Source organism: Dromaius novaehollandiae, chromosome 9 (genome assembly GCF_036370855.1).
Source record: "Dromaius novaehollandiae isolate bDroNov1 chromosome 9, bDroNov1.hap1, whole genome shotgun sequence".
Taxonomy (NCBI): domain Eukaryota; kingdom Metazoa; phylum Chordata; class Aves; order Casuariiformes; family Dromaiidae; genus Dromaius; species Dromaius novaehollandiae.
Window position 1 is genome coordinate 25,009,629 of NC_088106.1, and position 21,614 is coordinate 25,031,242.

A 21,614-nucleotide genomic window follows, 5' to 3' on the forward strand; every position below is an offset into this window, starting at 1 on the left:
GACTGTAGGGAAGAGTGGTTGGTCCACAAATGAAGAAGAAGAAAATGGAGGTAATTGTGAACACTGGTATTCCTGAACTTGGAAGACCTATAGGTTAGAAAAAGGACTGTGCTTGGCTACACAGCAGGATGTAGTGAGAGGAATTGAAATGTGTTTTACATAAACGCAGGGAGACTCCAGTAACCAAACAGAGGAACATGAGCTATTGATGCAATATATAGGTATGTATGATGGTAGTTGTGACTGAAATGTGTGGTTGAAAGTATAAAATGGAAATACTGGTGGTGAGATGGCACTGAATGTCAATGAAGCAGGTGACTGAAAAGAAATAACAAGTTAAAACTAAAGGAGGAAAAAAAACTGCCTGGGTTAAAGTCATTTTGTGAAAGAAGGGAAAGGATTAGTTTTCTAATGCTAGAGATGGAGACCCTTCTTCCTTCTCTTCACATCCCTTGTTTTAGGTCAAGTGGCTGCAGCTTATTGCTCTGGTCCTCAGATTGGTTGAGTGGATAGCTCTTATGTGATGCTTATTTGTGAATATCAGATTGTTTAACGGTTCTCTATAACACAGCAGAAAGTCCATGTTGTATCACTGTACGCACAATATAGTAGTGTTGCAGTTCTCTAAAAGATAGCAAGAATTCCTTAACTGCCTCATTTCTATGATATTTGTCTTCAGTGTAGTCAGATTTGAATTTAAATCTAATATATTTTAAAACATCTTTTGCAGATACTTGAAAAGGCAGCTGAGATTGCAAGAAGCAGTGACAATGCTGCAATGGCGGTAAGCAGCTGCTAAAAGCAGTATCTTCAACATTAGCTACTTTTTTTTTTTTTTTACCTTCTACATCAGTCTAAGAAGAAATAAGTGTAATACTTGAGTAACTGAAATTCTACTTGCTTTATTTTCTTTAATCCACCTTCAGGGACTACTTTAAAATTCAGATACATATCCACTTTCTGCATTATTTTTGGGCTTCCGAAAGGACTATGGCTGTACCTTTGTCAGAAGGCATAATTGTTTTATGTATTCTGCATTACCTGCATTCAAACCTTGATGCTAGTGGCTGCATATGCACTTACAGTGGATGGGATGGTGTGCCTGGACGTTTGGCTGGGGTGTACCAGGGCTGCTATGTGGTCTGTGTGTGCGAGTTTACTTCTATGTGTCACAGGAAGAGAGAGGGGCTGCCAGGGTGTAGGATTGGAACACTGCTCGGATTTCCATTAGCACTGGAATTGGAAAGCATTCCCAGGTTGCATAAAATATTTGCAGGGACAGCGCTCAATTTTATCAATTTTACGGTGGTTTGCCTGATTGTCAGATGTTTCCAAATAAGCACTTTCGAAAGTGGTCATTGGTCTCTAACAAGAAGTTTCTTAAATGTGCTGATTATATGATCATTTTGAGGTGGATGGTTCTAACTTGAAGACAAATTTTGAAATGATCTACAAAATCTGAATTTTTTTTATATTATACAGTTAATGTTGAGGAAAATATTGTAAAAATATACAGAAGATCGCAAATATGGCTTAAGATGAAAGCACAATAGGAGCAACGGTAGTAACTGCATTATATATAAGAATAAAGCAGTTACTTGAAAAATATGTCAGTTATAAATAATAGTGAGTGCTTGAAGTGCGCAGGAAGAGTGAAGACTTGCTACTACTTTTGTTATAAAGAACTGAATATACAAATAATTGGAATTCTTACATAGCAGAATGTCAACTTAGTATTGTGACTTCTAATTTGAAAGCTTAACACTTCTCAGATACAAGGATCACATTATTTTTGTGACTTTGTTTACTGTTTCTTTTGATATAAAAATAGAGTATGTACTTAGTTTACTAAACAACCATTTCAGTTCAACTAGCTGTTGTAAGTCTCTTCTGCCTTAAATAATTTTTACATGAGATATTTTTACATGATAATTTTTGCTTAAAAGATTTCTGCTATCAGTCCTAACTGACTTGGGCTGCCATTTCTCCTGAACTTTACACCCCCTCTCAAAAAAAACCAAAAAAACCAAAAAAAATAAGGATCTTTAGTCTACCTCTTAAAAATTATTCAGAAACTTTCTTGGCCTTTGTGAAGATAAAGGGGGCTTTGATATTTAAAGATTGCCATATTGTTTCCAAAATATATATTGAAACTAATTTATTTGGTGCAACTAGGACATGGTTGTTCAGAAGCAGCAGTTTCTGTTATGTTTCAATGCTTTCTAGAATTCCAGTGTTGATGATATCTTTACTTATATTTCTGTCCTGGTAGCTTGCGTAAGTGTATGGCTGGAGGCAAAAGGTAGCACCTAAGCCAGTGTGGTTCTTAAAATGAAGATTCATTTATGTAATCTGATTTATAGAATCAGTACTAGTGCTAATGTTTCAGAGAGGAAACAAACCAAAGCAATGTCTGGAAAAGACAAGTCTGGATTAGAAGACAAAAAAATTGTGTTTGTACATGTAGTAAATATAATTCCATTTGGTTATTGCTGGAAAAGCATCTTTTGGCATTTTTTTTTTTTTAACTTAATGTATATGTATATCTATAAAGTTTGCTCATTTGAAAACCAGAAGGAAAAAGTATATACATCCTAAATAAGCTCTCCATGTTAGAGTTGGAAAATAGAAATATTGCCATCTAGTGTCATAAACTGTGAAGTTTAGTTACTTTTTCAGAAACTTCTGTGCACTGAATTTTGAATCTGACGGTATTAGTTGCATTTGTTAGAAATAGCTCCAAAAATCTGAGATATGACCGAGAGGTGTAATAGGCATTCCCCTGTGTTCCAGGAGTTTTATCTGATGTTTTTCCTGGTTTAGAATTTATAGTATTTGAGGTAAAATATTTGAATCTTACCAAATGTATCAAAACGTTACACATTTCTCATTTTCTAGGGTCGAGGTGGCAAGAAGTTTTATGTTGTGCTGAAAGAAATAATGGAAAGAGATCCCTTATCTCAACTCTGTGAAAATGAAATGGATCTTATTTGGACTTTGCGATATGACTGTCGTGAAAATTTTCCACAATCATTGCCAAAACTGCTGCTCTCTTTAAAGTGGAACAAACTTGAAGATGTTGCTCAGGTAAGGGAAATGATCAAGGGAGTGGGAGAAAAATGCTGCAGGCAAAGCATGAGTAAATTGGGAGGAGGGGTGTGTGGTTTTGTTTTGTTTTTTGTTTCCCACCCAAGCATAGAAATTGCAATGAGTTTTGGTTTATAAAAATAAGATTGTACAACTTCTCTAGTTTGGACACATAAGCAAGAGCTTACTGTCTAAAAAACAAACAAACAAAAACAAAATACATTTCAGACATCCTCTGAATGATGAGAAAAGCATGCAAATTACTCGTGCGGGCTGATTTGAAAACCCTCAGGACTGGGAAGACAAGTACAGTTGCCAGTCTGCGGCTGCAGCAAGGTTGTAGCACTGTCGCAATGGTCTGATAAACTACCCTCGACAGCTGTGGTTCCTCTGCCCAGGTTGTAGCTTAGGCTTTTCCTGTACCAAAACTTAATCTTGTGCTCAACTTCGATCTTACATGCAAGGAATTTATAGTTTCTGATCAGTATCTGAAATAAAGCTTTTTATTCAAAATGTTAAACTGCTTGACGGTCATGAAAATCCCAGTCTTGGACAGGGTAATTAAACCTCATTGAAGCAGCTGATTTTGCAAAAAGCTACAATGCACACTAGCGGGACCAAGTACCGCGTTCTCCTCAGGGAGGCACTCTGACCACATAGGTTCCCTTTGAAGTGCCTGTGTAAGGACTTAAAGATTTGTGTTAGTTGTGATGCAAGGTTACATTTACAGTTAGGCTATCTCTGGTTTGCTGTATAGCTGTGCAGGGTTATTTCATTATACTGTACAGAAGCTAGTGTGTCTGTGTTTTTATGCATTGACCCAAATAGAATCCAAATCTTGTAATGCTTTTGGGGAATAGGTGGAGACTTGATATATGAAAAATATATGAAGTTTATGTGAGTTTGCGCCTGCTTGATAGACTGACTTAAAACTCACAAATTAACAGATCCCTGTATTTGTATTGGAACTTTCTAGTCTGACTGTGTACACAGCAAGTTGAGCAAAGCTATAAAAATCTGGATGGTGTTAACAAACACAGTACTGACTGTGATGGTGAATCCAGACATTGTAGTTCGTCTGCTTACTCTGACACAACTGCGTATTTGAATGACACACAAGTTTGTGCAGGTTGTTACGCCGAGATAGTATTTGTTTTCTTGTGTGAAAGTAATTTGGACACTTTTGTAATAACTTCTTACACTTACTATTTGAAAGGAAAGCTATTTTTTAAAGTTTGAACTAAAAAGCAATGACTGTGAAAGATTAAGGTTCATAGTAAAAATCTATGTTCTCGATTAGTATTCTGACCTTTGCCTCTTACAAGCTAGCCATTTTTGGAAGAAAAGGAAACCACTCCATGAAAACTCCAACTTCCATCTGTTCATCATGTGGTCTTTGATTGTCCAGTAAGACAGAACCATAGTATGCCTCCAGGAGAGAGACTGTTTTCTACTACATCCTTCCCACCAGTTAGATACTCTGAGAACTTAAAAAATAATGGGAATTTCATCCTAGCTCAGTGTCTGTGCAGTGAGCACTACACTAGCAAAATGTAGCACCCACATGTTTCTCGCTCTTGTGTTTTTCATATGCAAGAATTCTCTCATTCTTTATTAATTCCAATATGTGCTTCTGAATTTATTGTTTATTATTAAAAGTTAGCCAGAAATATGAACTGTAAAAATATAAGCAGGTATTTGCTTACTCATTAAAAAAAGTTAAGGGTATACTGATCAGTTACTGGGGCCTTTGAATTATGGCCTTTGGTAGTAATGTTTTGGAAGGTGATTTGAAGTATAGATATTAGTTTATAGCTCAAAAGGTGCTTTAAATTTGGGAATATAGAAATATAGATAAAATAGCATAAAGGTTTTTATTTAAATTGATGGCTGGAAATAGATAGTCATCTTGCTTATTACTGTGTACTCTCTGGAAGGCATGTTGTATTTCTGTTTGCTTATGTCAAGACAGTAGTGTGGTGTATTTGAATGTGATTTTGGGCGGTAATGATAGTATGCCTGAATTCTGAAACATTCCAGATAGTCCTTAGCACTTAGACATTTAAGTACTTCCACTAACTTTTTCTGGTGAGGGAAGAGAGCAATTTTTTTAATGGATTCCAAAATTAGTGGGACTCGTACTTTATGCTTTGTTAACGTTAAATATATTGAGAACTAGCTATATATTGTAATACTTGCACTACTGTAACAACATATGTGCCTTGGTACGAGACGTGTTGGAAAAGCCTATTGTTTACAACAAGTATTCCAGTGAAAGTCTGATACTTAGGGCAAAAAGTTTTAAAAGAGTTATCAAGAAAAATGAAGAAAAATTAACTACATTTGTTTCTGTTATTACAGCTCAGAAGTAATATATTTTTGGAAAAAGGAAGTATTTGGTAAAACATCTTTAATCTATTAGTTCAGTGGTCCACAAAGTTATGTACAGTGGATCAAAGCAGCTTTCTTGTATTAATTACCACATATATTTCATACAATCTCTTACTGCATTGCAATGTTATAATGGAAAAGTTGTGCTGGATTAATTCCCTATGTGTTTACCCTTATTCTTTTCACTCAGCCCAGTGGTAGGATGGCAGAACCTGTTGGCAGAGTACATAGACAATATTTATTCTCAAAATGGAAACTAAACCCTAAAAAAAAATACCCTTTTGGTGAAGTGGCACCATCATTAATTAGATCTAGAGAAAGGACAGCTGATCAGAGAGTTGACTTTTGAAATGTTCAAAATAACTGGAATAAAAATCCTTATCTATGCTTAATGGTATTGTATTCTATCTTATAGTGAACTTGTCATGTTAGGGAAGAAATCATGGCTTTTGGTTGTGTGCCTTTTTTTTTTTAACAGAAAATAAATTGATATACTAAGGCCAGTTAGACTTCAGCTTTCTTTAAATCTCTAGCTCATTGCTGAGAGTTGCGTTTGTCAGGAGCTGCAGACTGTAAGGAGAACGATGCAGTAATTCGTGTGTATACAGTTTGAACATGTCTGATACGGCAGATAACTTTTAAAACTTGAAATGCATGTTAGCGGGTATTTTGAAATGTAAAATTCCTTTATAAACTAGATGTATCTGGGAGCTCTTCAGAGCTGTCCCTCCATTGTCTAAGCAGCTGAGGGCATTTTATGATGTAGGTTTCTTTAGTCCAAAAGACTAAAGGAGTGTATCTAATATCCTTTAACTTGCACATTTGAGCAGTTTGCTGCCCACCTGGGATGTGAAGCTAGTTGGACTGCACTTCTCTCTTAATAAAAGCTCCAAGGAAGAATGTAAACAGAGCAGTTCGCGTTTGGGGAGTTTTCTTGGCAGTTTCACAGGTCATATCACTTAACGTTTTCTCATTTTGATAACCTCTGAAATAATTTTAACAATTGAGAGCTGGCACAGTCAGAATGAGGTTTGTACCTTCAAATATGCTTCACAATGAATGTGCATACTGTAGACTCTGACTTTCAAAATTCATTGCCTGATTTGGGGCATGTCATGCTGCTTTAACTGAGAACTGATGCAGTCTGAGAAGATGAGCTAATTTTTATCATCCATCATTAACAGAATAGTTCTGTATTTTTTTTTTTCTGCACCTGATTTCAAGTAGGTTGTCTAGGAGTCCTGATACATTTGTTTTGAAGTTTCTTATTCTATCTCTGACAGGCATGGTTGCTGTTTGAATTTTTAGCATCTGTTTTGTGGTATTGACTGTCAAGGGTTTTTTTTATTTTTAGATTTTTAGTACTAGTATTCGTGATATGTAAGTGCTGATGGCTGTCGTGTTCCTTGACATAAGGACTGGTGTCACAGATCCTTCCAGACTATGGATTGAATAGATTTTGAGTGCATGTTTTTGTGGAAAAGGACATCTATATTCAGAAACGTCTTTAATTTTATCTTATGGCTTTATGAATCTTGCGTGTTGCTGCAATAAGTATTTGCTCATGAAAACAGTTGCGCTGATTCTTTTCTCCCCTTCTGGAATTGTAGCATGGCTGCTGGATTTGCATTTTGATTGATTTGTACCTTTTTCTTGTCTTCTGAAGTTCACAAAACTGCACAAATTAACCATATCAGAATTTGGTCCCTTTAGTGTTTAAATGGTCTTATGAACCTGCATATTAAATGCAGTTTAATATTATGAACTCATACATGTTTCTCATACTTGAACTGGAAATGTTGATTGTACTATGACATATAGCAAAAAATGGAGATTTTCACTGTGGGTGTAAAAGGGCTACTAACTTCAGGGAAAACTAATAAGGTCATCTTAATCATTCAGATTTTATAATTTGTCATTTAACTATGAAATATCTATATTACTGAAGTTGTAGGAAAGGAGATTTTTATCATAAATTATGACCAGTTGCTAAAGAGAGGAAAGATCTTATGCTGTTGATATTACATTTATGCATTCAGACTTGTTTATTTCTGCTATTAGTGTACTGCTTTCAGTCATACAACTATATACATATTAAATATGCATGTATATTTATATGTGTATATGTGTATGTATATGTACACGCACATACGTGTGCATGTATATATGCATCTCCTTAATGGGTAGCTTCATTAATAATTCAGTAAAAAAAAAAAATTTCCTGTGGGACTTCTGCATATTTTTATTCTTAGTAGTCTGAAACAAATACACTAGTGTTTCTTGTAACTTTTTCCAGCACATCACTGTCTTGAGCATTAGGAATTTTTTTTTTTGTATCTAACTTGAATCATCCTTTCTGCAATTTAACCCCGTAACTATTCACAGTGCATGTGGGAAAAGGCTATGCCAGTTAAGGTGGCTAAATATTTTTGGTAAAGACTTCTCTGAACAAAAACCTTTTAAAAATTTTTTTATGAAAAACTTTCAGCATTACCAAAATATTTGTGTGTTAATATTATTCATATATATGTATTACATATAATTTGTATTAATGTATCACATATAGTATGTATTAATATTATTCATGTATTCATGTATATTCATGAAAGCTTTAACAAAACATTCTTTAAATTTTATTGAAACTGTTTATAAAACATACGCATCTGGGGTTACCTAATTTTTGTTTACTGTGCATCATGTCTATGTATGAAGAAACAGATTTTTCTGACTAAATCTAAACAAGACTCATTGCCAAAAAATAATCTGGATAACTTTAAAGAGCAAGAAACTTGATCAGAAATGGGGCTGTTTTCCCACAATTATTTTTCTTTTCATAATCAAGTCAGTCTATAATCTCTTTCTGTTAGTATGAATACTTTATCCAAAGGCAGCTATGGTTTCTACTTGCTAAATAGTTACTTTATGTGTAACCTAATAGTCGTCTTTTTAAAACAGCTTCAGGCCCTCCTTCAGATATGGCCCAAGCTGCTGCCTAGAGAAGCATTAGAATTGCTGGATTTCAATTACCCAGACCAGTACGTGAGAGAATACGCAGTGGGTTGTTTAAAGCAAATGAGGTGAGTATGTTGTATTAGTTCAAGAATTACTGGGGGGGAAAACTTAGTTCTGTTGGTCAACAGGAAAAAAAAGGACCCAAAGAAGAAAGAGTTCAACAGGCTGCCTGCCACATACGGGTGCCCAAGTAAAGCATCCTTTCTAGATAAGCAAAATAGCAGCCAAATAAAACCGTATTATTCTGCCATTCCATACTGTTAAGAGGACACAACCAATGTACTTTTTCCCAGAGGGGAGATATGTGTTCTTGCCCTTTTTGGACAAAGGGAAAGCAAGACAGTGTGTGAACTTTTTCATAATGAAGGGACAAAATATTGCAAGAATCAAACCCTATAAGAACTGCCATCCAGCCACCTCTCACTCACTGTCGGGTATTATCTGCATCATTTAATAGAAATGTAAGCTGTAACTCATGATAAAAAAAAAAAAAGAGAGAACTATGGATTTGTTTGTTCTTCAGGGTAGCCTTTGCTATCTGCAGTTCTTACTTTATCATATATAATTTTGCTGTTCACTGTAACCTAAGACAAGATTTGTTTAACCTCATCATTTGCAACATTACTGCTTATTTCCTGTCCTTGAATTCTAAATTCTCTGTGATGAATAGTTTAATGATTAATTTTTTAATGGTCAAGGCTAGATTTTTTGGAAAAAAAAATATTTTGACTTCTTTCAAATGTAAACAAGTAATTTAGCTGTTGGGCTAGCCTAATAATGTTGAATTGTTACATCTGGAATTAGTATTCTTAGTTCTTTCTCTGAAGCAAAATTGTGTTCAACGGAGCATCAAAAATCAATTTCCAAATTCTTTAAAAAATCTGCTGAAGACAGCTGGTAAAAACTGCAACCTAAAGGTGATACTTTTAGCATCCTTTCCTCTTAGGTTTGATGATCTTAAGATTCTGTGAGAGGTGTAACTGACTGATTAATCAATCCACCTGGCAATTTTGCATCAAATGTGCATTATTTTTCTTTTCCATGTCACTAAAAGATCGAAACTAGGTCTGTTATAGTTGGATTTGTCATGTGCCTGTGGATTTCTAGAATATCATTAATCGAAGTCCTCTGTTATTAACTGGTTTTATGTGCCTCATTCTAGTGATGAAGAGCTCTCTCAGTATCTTCTTCAACTTGTGCAAGTCCTGAAATATGAACCTTTTCTTGATTGTGCTCTCTCCAGATTTCTATTAGAGAGAGCACTTGCTAATAGGAGAATAGGGCAGATGTTGTTTTGGCATCTAAGGTAAGAATTTCTCCCTTCCCTCTTTCTAAACTTATCATGCCTTGTTGGAGCTGCAGTAGGCAGATCAAGAGATTTCTTTCAAATATGCTTTCTTGAGGATTTTTCTAAATGAGCTTTTTTGCCTATAAGAAATGATTGTAGTCCTCTTCCTTGTGTTTCTTTACCTTCGGCATTTATACATCAAAGGGAACCTATAATTAAAAATATATTATTGTATTTTGTCGTTCATTGTCTGAAGGAAGCATTCAAAAGTGCATTCAGCCCTACCTAACTGATGAGTTAGGTTAGTATATAAATTTAATCTTTATGTTTTGGCTGTGCTTGCAGTAAAAATACAATATTTATACCTCATGACTGGGGGAAAAGATTATATTGAGAGACTAACAGAAAATCAAAGCAGTTCAGTGTGGAGTTGCTTCTTTTTGAGGACCAGTTCCATGAATGGCAGATATCTTGTGGCATGGGCTATAGCTTGATTCTGTATTCAAAATGCAGCTTGTTTATTTTAATGTTTCTAAATTAAAAGAGCAAGTACCATACAAAAATGTGTTGGAGGATAACTAGCTTTGCTCTGATGTGTCCGGGGGGTTGTTTCAGGTTGTCCCTCCTCAGGGAACTCTTGTTTTTTCCCTTATGAATGTCTGAGATTACCCAGTTTAACACAGCCCTGCCTTCTAATATCATCATTTATAGCTTATCAGTACTAATTTTTGCAGTAAAAGGGGTTCCTGAAAACAAATATCGAATCACTACATCGTATGCTATTGCCTCGAGAACAGTCCTGGACCTTGAAACAAGTGGTGTGCATTCAAACTAGCCCTTTCTCATGAGAATTCAGTCTATAAGTGTTACGTTGTTTCTTATTAAATCTGCCTTTAATTTTATTTTACCTAACTGACAATGAGGTGTTTTGTTTTTAGTTACATTTTTTCTGTGTTAATGGCTTATAGAATACTAATTTGTAAAACGTAAAATGATGTGGTCTGTCCTGATAAATGAGAAGCTTTTCTCCTGTTATGTTCCGTTATAGGTCAGAGGTTCATATACCTGCCGTTTCAGTACAGTTTGGTTTGATACTTGAAGCTTACTGCCGAGGAAGTGTTGCACACATGAAAGTGCTTGCTAAACAGGTATAGACTCCCCCTCGCCTTTCAATCTTGACTTATTCTAGTTTATAACTCAAATAGTTATTCCATTGATCCTATGGGGCATATTGGTTACCTTGACAAAGTGCATCTGTTGAGGGGGAATAAAAACAAAAAAGAGAAAGAAATGGATGCAGTAATGGAGCAGCCCTCTGGCACAGAAAGCAGCCAGCTCTGCTGGGCCTCAGAGCAGGAGCCATGGTGTTCTGGAGCATGCAAGATGCTTTCAACAGCACGCGTATACTCTGGGCAGGGCAGTAGGCTGTCCGGATTATTAACTGAAGAAGTGCCCTTAAAACTCTTCCTTTTCTTTTCAGGAAGAGCAGCTTGTTTAATAGAAGCTATTACTTTTTTAGTAAACTTTATATAGGTGACTCCAGGATTACTTCCTACTGCTCTAGTTTTTGTTAAAAAGTAGTGATGCAAACAAACTTGTTTGTTCCGGAAGTTGTGCTGTAATATAGTATTCCCTGGAAATAAAGGTGTTGAAGTAAACCAAATACTCATTTTAGTGCTAATACAGATGTGCCAGTAAAAAAAAAGAGAGTGGTTTGCTTTTTAAATACACTTAAGTACATAAGTGTATTAGCAGGTTGTTAATAGAGACACTCACAAATCTTACTCTGAAGGCTCTAATATAAATTTAACAAGTTAATTTAGATGCTACCATAAAATCTGTGAAAAAAATCTCTCTCAAATTAATATATTTGCCATATCAGCTAAAATAAAGCCACAGAAAACCAACCCAGTAGATGCTGTCTGACAATTGTTTATTACAGTCCTGATGCTGTCTGCATTGAAACTATGCCTCAAGGGGCAAATGAGACAGGAATGTACCACACTACTCTTTACTACTGCAGTTCACAGAGCATTGAAAAGATGTCTTTTACAAAAGTGCGCTTGTTAGCATTGTCAAAATCATAAAAAGATGAGGTGATGAAATGCTTTAAGTAATAGACCTGAGGTCAGTAAAGTTTTTGTGCACTTCACAGGAAACAAATGTCACTAGAATCAAAGAAGGGGCAAAAAAATTCCCAACTGTGCAAACACGGAAGAAATTCAAAGTAGAAATACTTCAAAAAGTTCCTGTTTGTACAGCACAGGTTCCATTTTGTTCCCTTGTGAGTGATGTTTGTACAGCTCCTAGAATAGTGGAAAAGCAGAGCGCATTTGGTTTTGACAGATGGCTGACCTGGCAGGTCTCCACTGCCTCAGTTTTATAATCAAACTGCATACAATTTCCACAGCATCCTGCCTGACAGGGTTCAGTCTATCTGTAAAAGCGGTAAGTTTTGACTCAGCACCTTACAAGTTAGACTGAAGCTTCCTTTTATAGAAATCAATTTTTGCAAGTATTAAATTGATACTGTTTGATAGAGAATATGCATATTACCAGGCAAGTTAACTATGGCTCCTGTAAACATGGCTTATGGTTACACTTATTTTATAATCAGCTAACAACTGGCTTGGATAGAGGTGCAGTGTAGAAATGATATGTTTGTTATATGTGCCATAGGTTTGTTGCCAAGGGGCTTTGCTGTGTTAATATTATGTATGTTTATGTCTCTGCAGCTAGTTTACTTGCTTTCTTACATGGTATGTACCAATAAAAAGCTTGCCAAAACAGGAGGTGGGGGGGAGGTTAAACCCACCTGTATTGCTGTAAATAATTACCTTGTTACACATTGTGAAGGTATTGCCTAGGTGATGTTATGATTATGAATGGCCTAATTGATTAGAGTATTTAAGCTTATGCCTAACTTCAGGATTTTAATAAGCTAACATTTAAGATTCTGCTTTGCAAAGCTTAAGCATGTGGAGTTATGTATATGAAAATTGTGTCTGCACGTACAGCTGTATCATATTGCGTGCAATTAGTCCGTGTGTTTAGAACTGAGCACAGACTATGAAATACCTGCATCCCTACCTCGCCTCAAATAGTGTTTGGTCTTGTAAAGATGTGAAGCACTCAATATTTCTGTTGACTTCAGTATGGATAGTAACACCTCTGTTATATACTCTTTTGAATTTGTATATGGCCAAAAAAGGGCTCATCTCGTACATTTTTGGAAAATATTTAGTCTCTCTTTCAAAAGTGACACCAAGTTTATTGAATTTTTATTTATCTTTATTATTTATAAATATAGGACTTCTGGGATGTAGGTGCTTTAGAAAAGGCTATTTTCATATGTTTTTTGAAATGCAATCTTCATTGCCATCTATTGTTACTGTTTTAAAATAGGCTGTAAAATTATTTAATGCTGTGGTTAACTACTTTAAGATTTGTGTTGAAATGGGATTGTATATATTGTATTATGTGGGATAACTTATAAAAATAAAGTATCTCTTTCAGGTGGAAGCCCTTAATAAGATGAAGACTTTAAATAGTCTAATTAAGCTGAATGCCATGAAACAAAGCAAAGCAAAAGGAAAAGATGCAATGCACACGTGTTTGAAACAAAATGCTTACAGGGAAGCACTTTCTGACCTCCAGTCTCCTCTGAATCCTTCTGTTATACTTTCAGAACTACAGTAAGTTAAGAATGAGTGAATGAATACAGTTCACTGTGGCTTTTTTAGGGAAATAGTGAAGCAGAAGGTACATGTGCTTTAACTTCTTTTGACTATATTGTTCAGCAGATATGCTAACAAGATGCATTTTCTAGGGTGAGAGAATGTCTATTGGGAATCTTCCTAGCTGTCTGAGCAAATCTTCACCTTCTTAAAGTTAAGATATCAGTTAAGTTTGAAGATTTTTGCAATTTTCCTTAAAACTTAATACCCTGAGTATCATCTGACCTCATAGATAATCATATTTAAATATAAGCCTAAAGTGAATTAGACTGTGTTCTTGGCTTCTGTTTACAACAATAAGGACAAAAACCATTAAAAGATTTAACAGCACTTGAACATAAAACTTTTAAATAGGTGAGAGAGGATATAAGGAAGGTTATGTATTTTCTCTGAAAATATGGGTGCTTAATTTAGATATAAGATGTATATATGCCAATCATGGTATCTAATTCATTTGATATATAACAAATATGTTCATTATTTGGTAAGCGCTGATAGCATAGTAGCACAATGAAAGCAGAGATAACGCTTAAGTACTTCCAAACTGGAAGCCTGTGTTTTCTATTCTGCTTTGAACAATGTCTAATCCTGCTCAGTTGAATTATTTTTATTTGACTAGAATGTTTGTTGTATTTTTTTCTAGTGTCGAGAAGTGTAAATATATGGATTCTAAAATGAAACCTCTGTGGATAGTATACAACAATAAAATGTTTGGGGGAGATCTCGTAGGGATCATCTTTAAAAACGGTGATGGTAAGAAACATCGACAGTTAAAAATTTTCCTTCTCCTCCTTCATTCCCACACTGGCACTTAAGCTATGTTGCTCTGTATTGCCGTAATTTAAACATGCATTACTCTAGCACTGATAAGCAGATTAAGCATTTTCTACTGATTGCATTCCAAAGCATAAATTCTATCAGTCGGGATGATGTAATTATTGTTAACAGCACTTTATCCTTTGGGATTGACAAGGGTTTTTAGATAGCTGTTTCTCAAAGCCTTAGAGACTGTAGACACTTTGTCTACAATACAGTCAGAAATTGATGTAGTGTTTTCAACTTTCCATTGCAGATCTCCGGCAGGACATGTTGACACTCCAAATACTGCGTTTGATGGACGTACTTTGGAAAGAAGCTGGTTTAGATCTCCGGTAAGGATGTGTTCAGGGCTGGTTTATTTGGATGGAGAGTCCACTTCTACCAGTAAAGGTTTTCTGTTATTAAATCTCTTCCCAACTCTCCCCTTTCTAAACTTCTATAATGATGCACAAAGTTTTCAGTTGTCATTTTCAGCCAAGGTGAACAGGCTATAGAAAACAGTCATCTTAACCAATCAGATGGCTTCTCTTTGCAGTGCGTTCTCCAAATGGCCCACATTACAAAAGAATTTAGCTTTGGAAAGAAATAGTAGAAAATGTGAAGTGAAATATTGGGGTTTTTATTTATTGTACAAACAGGAAGTTTGTCCTGGTGCACCATATCTCTTACGGTGTGTGTAAGCTGCCATGCTGATGATAACCTGCACTGTTCTTTTTACTATACCATTTTCTTCTTTTGAAAGTCATCCAGATAAAATTCCTGACCTGAGGGTCCAGCAGACAGGCTTTGTGACTTTTGGTGTTGTTGTGAGTGACCTTTCCAAAAGGAGGTGTTTTATAAACTCCTTATTTAACAAACTTATCTATTAACTGTCATTGATTTTTTTCTGCCATAAACATAAATAGGGATTCACTTAGTGATCAAAGGAATTACAACCCTTCTTTAGGTTCTAATACGCATATGCAGGTGAGGTACAAACATGGAACACAAATCTGCCAGCCAGTGAAGAGACCTTTGTGCATAGACATTTTGTAGTCTGTCTGGTGTTTGAGCACTACTGCTCAAAAGTTAGCTGTTGAATTCACAATCTAGATTCTCTAATAGGTAGCTCTAAGAGGCAAAAACCTTTCAAGAAATCAGGTAGTTTTAAATATTGGTATATTTGGGGACTGGAGGGGGGAGGGAGATGCTGGGGCTGGAACTAGGGCTGGGAGGTTTGAGATTCTTTTTAATGGAATTTTACTGTCAGGCTGAGAATTACCAGATTTGTGGAAGACCCAGACAATCAGACTCTTTCTCCCCCTGGTCTTTTTTTCAAAAGAGATTATGGTTTTTGCAGCCACAGCCACAAATGAATGTGTTCCAGTCCAAATAAATTTTATACTTGCTATCTATTTCTAACAAAATTTGATAGAGGAATGTCTCTCTTCTACATATTAAATACATAAAGGCTTTATGAAAGTAAGAGGCTTGGAAGAGGAGAAGAGAGATGCTTATGCTCCTCTTCTAGGTGGGCTGCAGCAAGAGGCTGCATGGTGGAGATTATGATGGTTGGGAATAGTCAGCATGGTAAATCATGCCTGACTAGCCCGATTGCCTTCTAGGATAAAATGACTGGATTTGAGCAAGGGGAAGAGTAGCAGATGTCCTTACCTTGACTTCAGCAAGGTTTTTAATCTCCATCTCCCAAAATATGCCTGCCACCTGATAATCTAATTAATTACTTCAGGTTTTTATGTTCCATATTTCTGTATTGGTGTAACTATGTTTTCTTTTCCTTTTCTAATAATTCTTAACTTTTCATCTTTTGCATCACTGCTGAGATTTGGCTTGGTCAAATAGGTGTATGTTTATGACAGACTTCAAATTGTACTTTCAGATGCCAGTTAAATGAATGTATTTCTAAACCAGCTGTTATAAAATCAGTGGAGAATAAGTATGATTTCCTAGTGTATTTAGTACTAAGGAAACTTTTATAGTATTAAAGTGATCTGTGATTTTTTTTGTTGTTGGTGGTGGTTTTTGTTTTTTTTACCAAAGCTTCCATTTCTGCTTCCTCAGAGCAGGTTGTGCGAGGATGTAAACTCATAGTAGAAATGGAAACTCATCATTTAAGTATTCTCTTAGGGAAAAAGTACTCAGTTCAGTAAGAATCTTCTCATTTGCACTGCTTCTTCTGCAAAACCAGTTCTTTCAAAATGAAGTGGCTAACTTTTCCAAAGTATTGCAAGCATAGTAATTTCTAGCATTTGTGAACTTGTTAGATAATGATGAGGAGGGTTGTGGGATTTTCATTTATTAGTTCCTTCATTAAGCCTCTAGGGCTATGTGTTCTCCCACGGAAGCTAATCACTTTTTAATCAGTTGTACAAGTAGAAGTGAACTCAACTACTTTTTATAATAGCCACTTTTTTTCTTTCTCCTGTGAGTAGTCCTCGTATTTCTCTTTACAGCTCAAGACCTACAGTCAATGTGAGCATCTTCAGCATATATCTTGGAGTCCCACTTAGTATTCTTTCCTTCATAAAACACTACATGGATATCAGAAAACAATTTTCAGGCAGAAATAGCTTTCGATCTTCCAAAGTCTCTTGCAAAACAGCTTTCTTAACTCTATATACTAACATAAGCATGATTCCTTGGTAGGAATACTAAAGTATTCAAAAAGGTAATAGCATCAGGCATTGTTCAGCATTATAATACAGACCTCTATTAAGGAGGGAGCTTTTCCAGCCAAGTCTATGTACAATTTTTAGCTAATACAATTCTCAAATCTAATTTCTCTTTAGAAATATAGTTCTAAAGAAGATACTGGAATTCACATTTTTTTAATCAACCATTTGTAGGCTATGAAGGCAGTCTTGTATGCCTGTGAAACATGGAGCTCTAATCCTTTGTGCGTTGTGATTTTAAAATATTGCTTATAAGGCTAGCAGTACTCATCTAATTTTTGTTTTTGAGATGTTTCAGTTGGATTCTTGGAGTTTATCTTTTCAAATTTTGTTGTTGAAGCATAATAATATTAGTTTCACAAGGCACATAACATCAGCCCACGCAAATAAGTAAAACTATAAACCAGTTATCCATCAGGAAAAAATGCTACTTGCAGAAAGATTCCTTGTGGAATATAATAAGAATGTGAATAATAAATTGCTTCTGGAAGTGTACGTTTGCTAGGAGGTAGTTCAATGTATGTTTAGTTGCAGTGAAGTCGAACACTGATTTGCGGGAACTTAGATAATTTATGTCATTATAAATAGACTCTGAGGAGACTGATCCAGCATTTAGGGGCAAGGACAACCTCTGGCAGCCATGGAATCCCAGATGAGGCATTCTTTTGGTTGCTGCCTTCCCAAAAGTGGAGTTTGTGGTTCCAGCCAGGCCCACACACTGTGCCTGGCAAACAGGAATGATGTTTGGGAGTTACTAAATAGCTTTCCCTGACTAATGCATTTTTGTAACTCAACAAAGGGAAACTAGAAAGTCGCTATTGTGTCCAAGGATTTTCCTTAAACTCTGTCAAGAACAAAAAAGGAGAAAGGGGCAGTTCCTAGTGAGACTTGAACTTCTATAGTTGGCCTCTTTTATTTCCTTGCTTAACTGGGAGCATCTTCCTTCCATTCATCTTTTGTTAGTTATGACTGTAAAATAAAACTCTGGGATTGAAGCAGGACTACAGTTCTGCAGCTATCAAAGAGATATCCACTAGGCAGTTGCCAAGGAAGGGCTCTGAAATAGCCCTAACTGGCAACCGAGTTGGGCAAAAAGTACTCCCAGCACCTGAAGCATAAGGATGCAGCTAGGAGGGGTAAGACTGTGATCTCTAATCCGTATTTGTGGTCTATGTGCATCTAAGGAAGAGTTTACTCCAAAAATCAGTGAATTACTGCAGTTGAGTTACACTGTTCATGAGTCGGAGCTTGTTGGCTTGCTTCTCTTTGCTTGGGAAGGAGACATCAGTGTCAGGAGGAAGAGTAGTGTCAAATAGTTCTGTTTTCCTGAAAAATACAACTTTACCCATCCGTTCCAAAGAGCAGAGTCTTTCCTTCTTGCCATATACCATCCTTCGAGGCTTAGATTTCACTGAAGCTGTTGTTTGCCTTTTTTCCTTTTGTGGTTGCGTAATGGGTTCTCTGCCTTTCAACTTTTTTCCACTAGAGACTGTTTGATAATCTCGTTGCAGTAAAAACAGGACTTTTAACTTGTTTCACCACTGTGAGAAGAGAAACGCTATTTGCCTCAGCCTCTTCTCTGAGAAGCTACTCCAATCAGGAATATCTTGCTGCAGTAGGTTTTGTAGCTTCTCTGAAGCTTGGATCAAATGGGAGCGAATTATGCTGCCATCAGGGAGCCTGAGATAGGATCAGTTTCCTTCTGACTGCACTACAGTACACAGTTGGTTTTTTGGTAATAATTTTAAATGAAACAGCCCAGTTTGTGTCTCCTGCTAGGATGCGAAAGCAAGCACAGTATTCCCGGTGAGATTTCTCTGCTCTGGAGGGAGACACCAACTGTGTATTGTTCTTGAGCTCTGCAAAGCCGAAGAGGGAGGGAGGAATTTTTTTTTTTTTAATGGTCAACTAATTTGTCTCATGGATAAGCTGCCTCTTTCACGCGTGATGTGTTCTGTTGTGTAGATTCCCGCGTGTGCGTTCTGGCTGGATATTGGAACAAGACAGAGAAGGAAATGCATGTGTAGAGGAGGCAGCAAGAGCATGTTCCAGTAGGTTCTTCATCCTGGCCTCTGACCATCAGGACAGAGTGCATAACTGAAAAAAATTTCAGACGCGGATTGCGTCTGCTTCTCAGTACAGACCCACTCATCAGAGGACAACAAACCCCCAACACTAAGCTGACATTAGAAAAAGTTTGAGAAGAATTCAGGTCACCTTAGACATTAGTCAGTCAATTACCGGAGAGCAATTATAAAACCAGAAAACCCCTGTTGCTTCATTAATCCCAGTGCTAAAAAAAAATAAAAAATAAAAATCTACCTAACAAACTGTTACTCTAAAATTCAGCAGGAAATAGTTGCCCTAAGAAGTTAGTAACAATGTGGAATTGAACTTCCTCAGATTCTTTGTATACTTTAGTTGGGTTTTTTACTTTAAATATGGGCAATTATGGAACAAAATTTTTCAGTTAAACAGTATTTATATTGAGATTGCGTCTGCAGAGTGACAAAATGAGACTTTCAGAGAATCAAATCCCCTGAAGTCGCAACTTCACCAGCTATTTTTGCTTGAAAAAATTCAAAGCCTGAAATCGTGTGTGTGTGTAATCATAGTAGATGACATAACTTTTCATTATTTTTATGAGGAATGTTTAAATATTAAGAATTTATCACAGCAGAGCAGCATAATACCGGTTTTCCCAAGCATGCTGTTTTGTGGGGTCTGCGGTGTTGTGGCTCTTATGAGAGTAATCCTTGCACCAAGAGGTACTTCCATTGCTTTAGCTTTATTGCAGTTGTGCTAAAGGAGAAATTAATACTGTAACAGAGCAACAGAAAAAAGTAAGTTTGAGCAATTTAATCTATATCAAGTGATATTTACTGTGGTAAACTGTTGTAAAAGTATTCAGCGCTCAGTTACTTTTAGGACAGGTAGAGGGAGTTCTCCAGACTACTTTTTAATTTCATTGGCAGTCCGAGGTGAATTTTCATTTTCAGCTGCCTTAATATGTGTGAAGTCTGCTCTAAGGGCTGTATGAATGAAATGAGTTTACAAAAACATTTAAAAATACCTTTGTTACAAGTCTAAAAAATCTCTTTTATTTTGAAATTACTGAACTGGAAATTACAGAGAATGTGTTGATAACACACCAGACCTTGGTGTTGTATTTGGGAAGGATTCTGCTTTAGAGAACTAAATTATTGAAATAAGGGTCAATATTAAAGGGAAAAAAAGATTCCTTATGATATTTGAGAAGAACACAGTGAAGAAAGAAAACTTTATATCCTGCCCAGGATTGGTGTATTGATCTGTTAGTGGTCTTTCAATGGCATTAAAAAGCAGGGAACGTATCCCAGTGACAGATGTTGAAGTCAGAAAGACCAGGATGAGATGGAGAGGGCCCTGAGGATTTGTCCCTAACTTGACTCCTGTCAAACTGTCTCTCTGACAAGGATGTTTTTTCCTCCAGTTGTAAGCACACAGTCCTCAAGGGGCTGAAGGCTTTCATCATTGCTTGCTTTTGAAGGGGAAGTTGTTGGACACGTGCCCAGTTAAGCTGCAAGTAGGGTGGGTTGAAATGCCGTGGAAGAGGGCCAGCGTGCACTTTAACCTGGCAAAACTTGGCTTACATTTGTCATGTCGTGATAAGGATGGGCAGTGCTTCCTTGTATCGTGAGTGCTGGCGGGCTGTTGCAGATACTGTTCTGTCCGTGGTGAGAACCTTTGGCCTAGCGGGTTGGGATTTTTAATTGGGAAATAGATTAGGATAGAAACAGAAAGAAGGATCCCAATCTGCGTTTTTTTAAAGTTGGGTGTTCTCTAAATAACCTGCTGAATCCAATTTTCAGTTCGCTTTGTTGTATTTGTTAGTACTTAAACCACTCCAGCTGTGTGTTAAAAGAAATAAGTTTCATCACTGTTGAGAAAATGTTCAGTTATCTAATAGCTGTTATGTCAAAAAGTTCTCATTCTTGTTATCTAGATTTTTTTTCCATAGGGCTTGGGATAATAGACTGTCAGTGAAGGGGTAGCAAACAAAAGTCATCTGTTAAATACAGAAATGCTGGTGCAGGTGTTGTCAGTTGTGCTTTCTTTTTTATCTATCTATATACACAAATTCACTATGCCCTACAAATTTTTATGCAGCCTTGTAAGTTAGTTCATGCTGGCCTATAGCTCATACCCACAGTCAGATTTGCATGGGCATTCATCACTTTATACATGGATCCATAAATGGAACTGGGAGAATATTCTTCCCCTGATCTGCCTAGTACAGTGCAGAGACCTCGCCTTCGGATGCAGTGCCTTTGAAGAGTTTGCTTTAAGTTTCCGTTGTCTATATTGACATTAAATCTAAGTTTCTATTCCATTTTGCATTTTAGGCATCTGGACTGAGATGCGGCGTGAAGGCTCAGTACTGATTTTTTTTTTTTTTTCTTTCAGGAAATGTGATGGTTTTTGCTCCTCAAAAAGTGAAAGAACTGCTTTAGAAAAATAATATCTATATAGACATATCTCTCCTTGATGTTTGTCTGTCTTTCCTTGTTTTTCTTTCCTTATTTTAATGCAATTATATTGTTCTAAATATTTTTACTAGGCATAGCA

At 36.3% G+C, this 21,614-nt stretch overlaps 1 protein-coding gene across 2 annotated transcripts in view; it reads left to right on the forward strand.

The window, feature by feature from the left end:
* PIK3CB (phosphatidylinositol-4,5-bisphosphate 3-kinase catalytic subunit beta) overlaps positions 1 to 21,614 on the forward strand; it is a 105,120-nt gene that overhangs the window by 76,983 nt on the left and 6,523 nt on the right. For both annotated transcript variants that reach the window (XM_026109718.2, XM_026109717.2), the window contains 8 exons: positions 731 to 784; positions 2,899 to 3,087; positions 8,434 to 8,555; positions 9,653 to 9,796; positions 10,827 to 10,926; positions 13,295 to 13,473; positions 14,159 to 14,268; positions 14,588 to 14,666. In XM_026109718.2, coding sequence (XP_025965503.2) covers positions 731 to 784; positions 2,899 to 3,087; positions 8,434 to 8,555; positions 9,653 to 9,796; positions 10,827 to 10,926; positions 13,295 to 13,473; positions 14,159 to 14,268; positions 14,588 to 14,666 — 977 coding nt within the window. The remainder of the gene's footprint in view (positions 1 to 730; positions 785 to 2,898; positions 3,088 to 8,433; positions 8,556 to 9,652; positions 9,797 to 10,826; positions 10,927 to 13,294; positions 13,474 to 14,158; positions 14,269 to 14,587; positions 14,667 to 21,614) is intronic.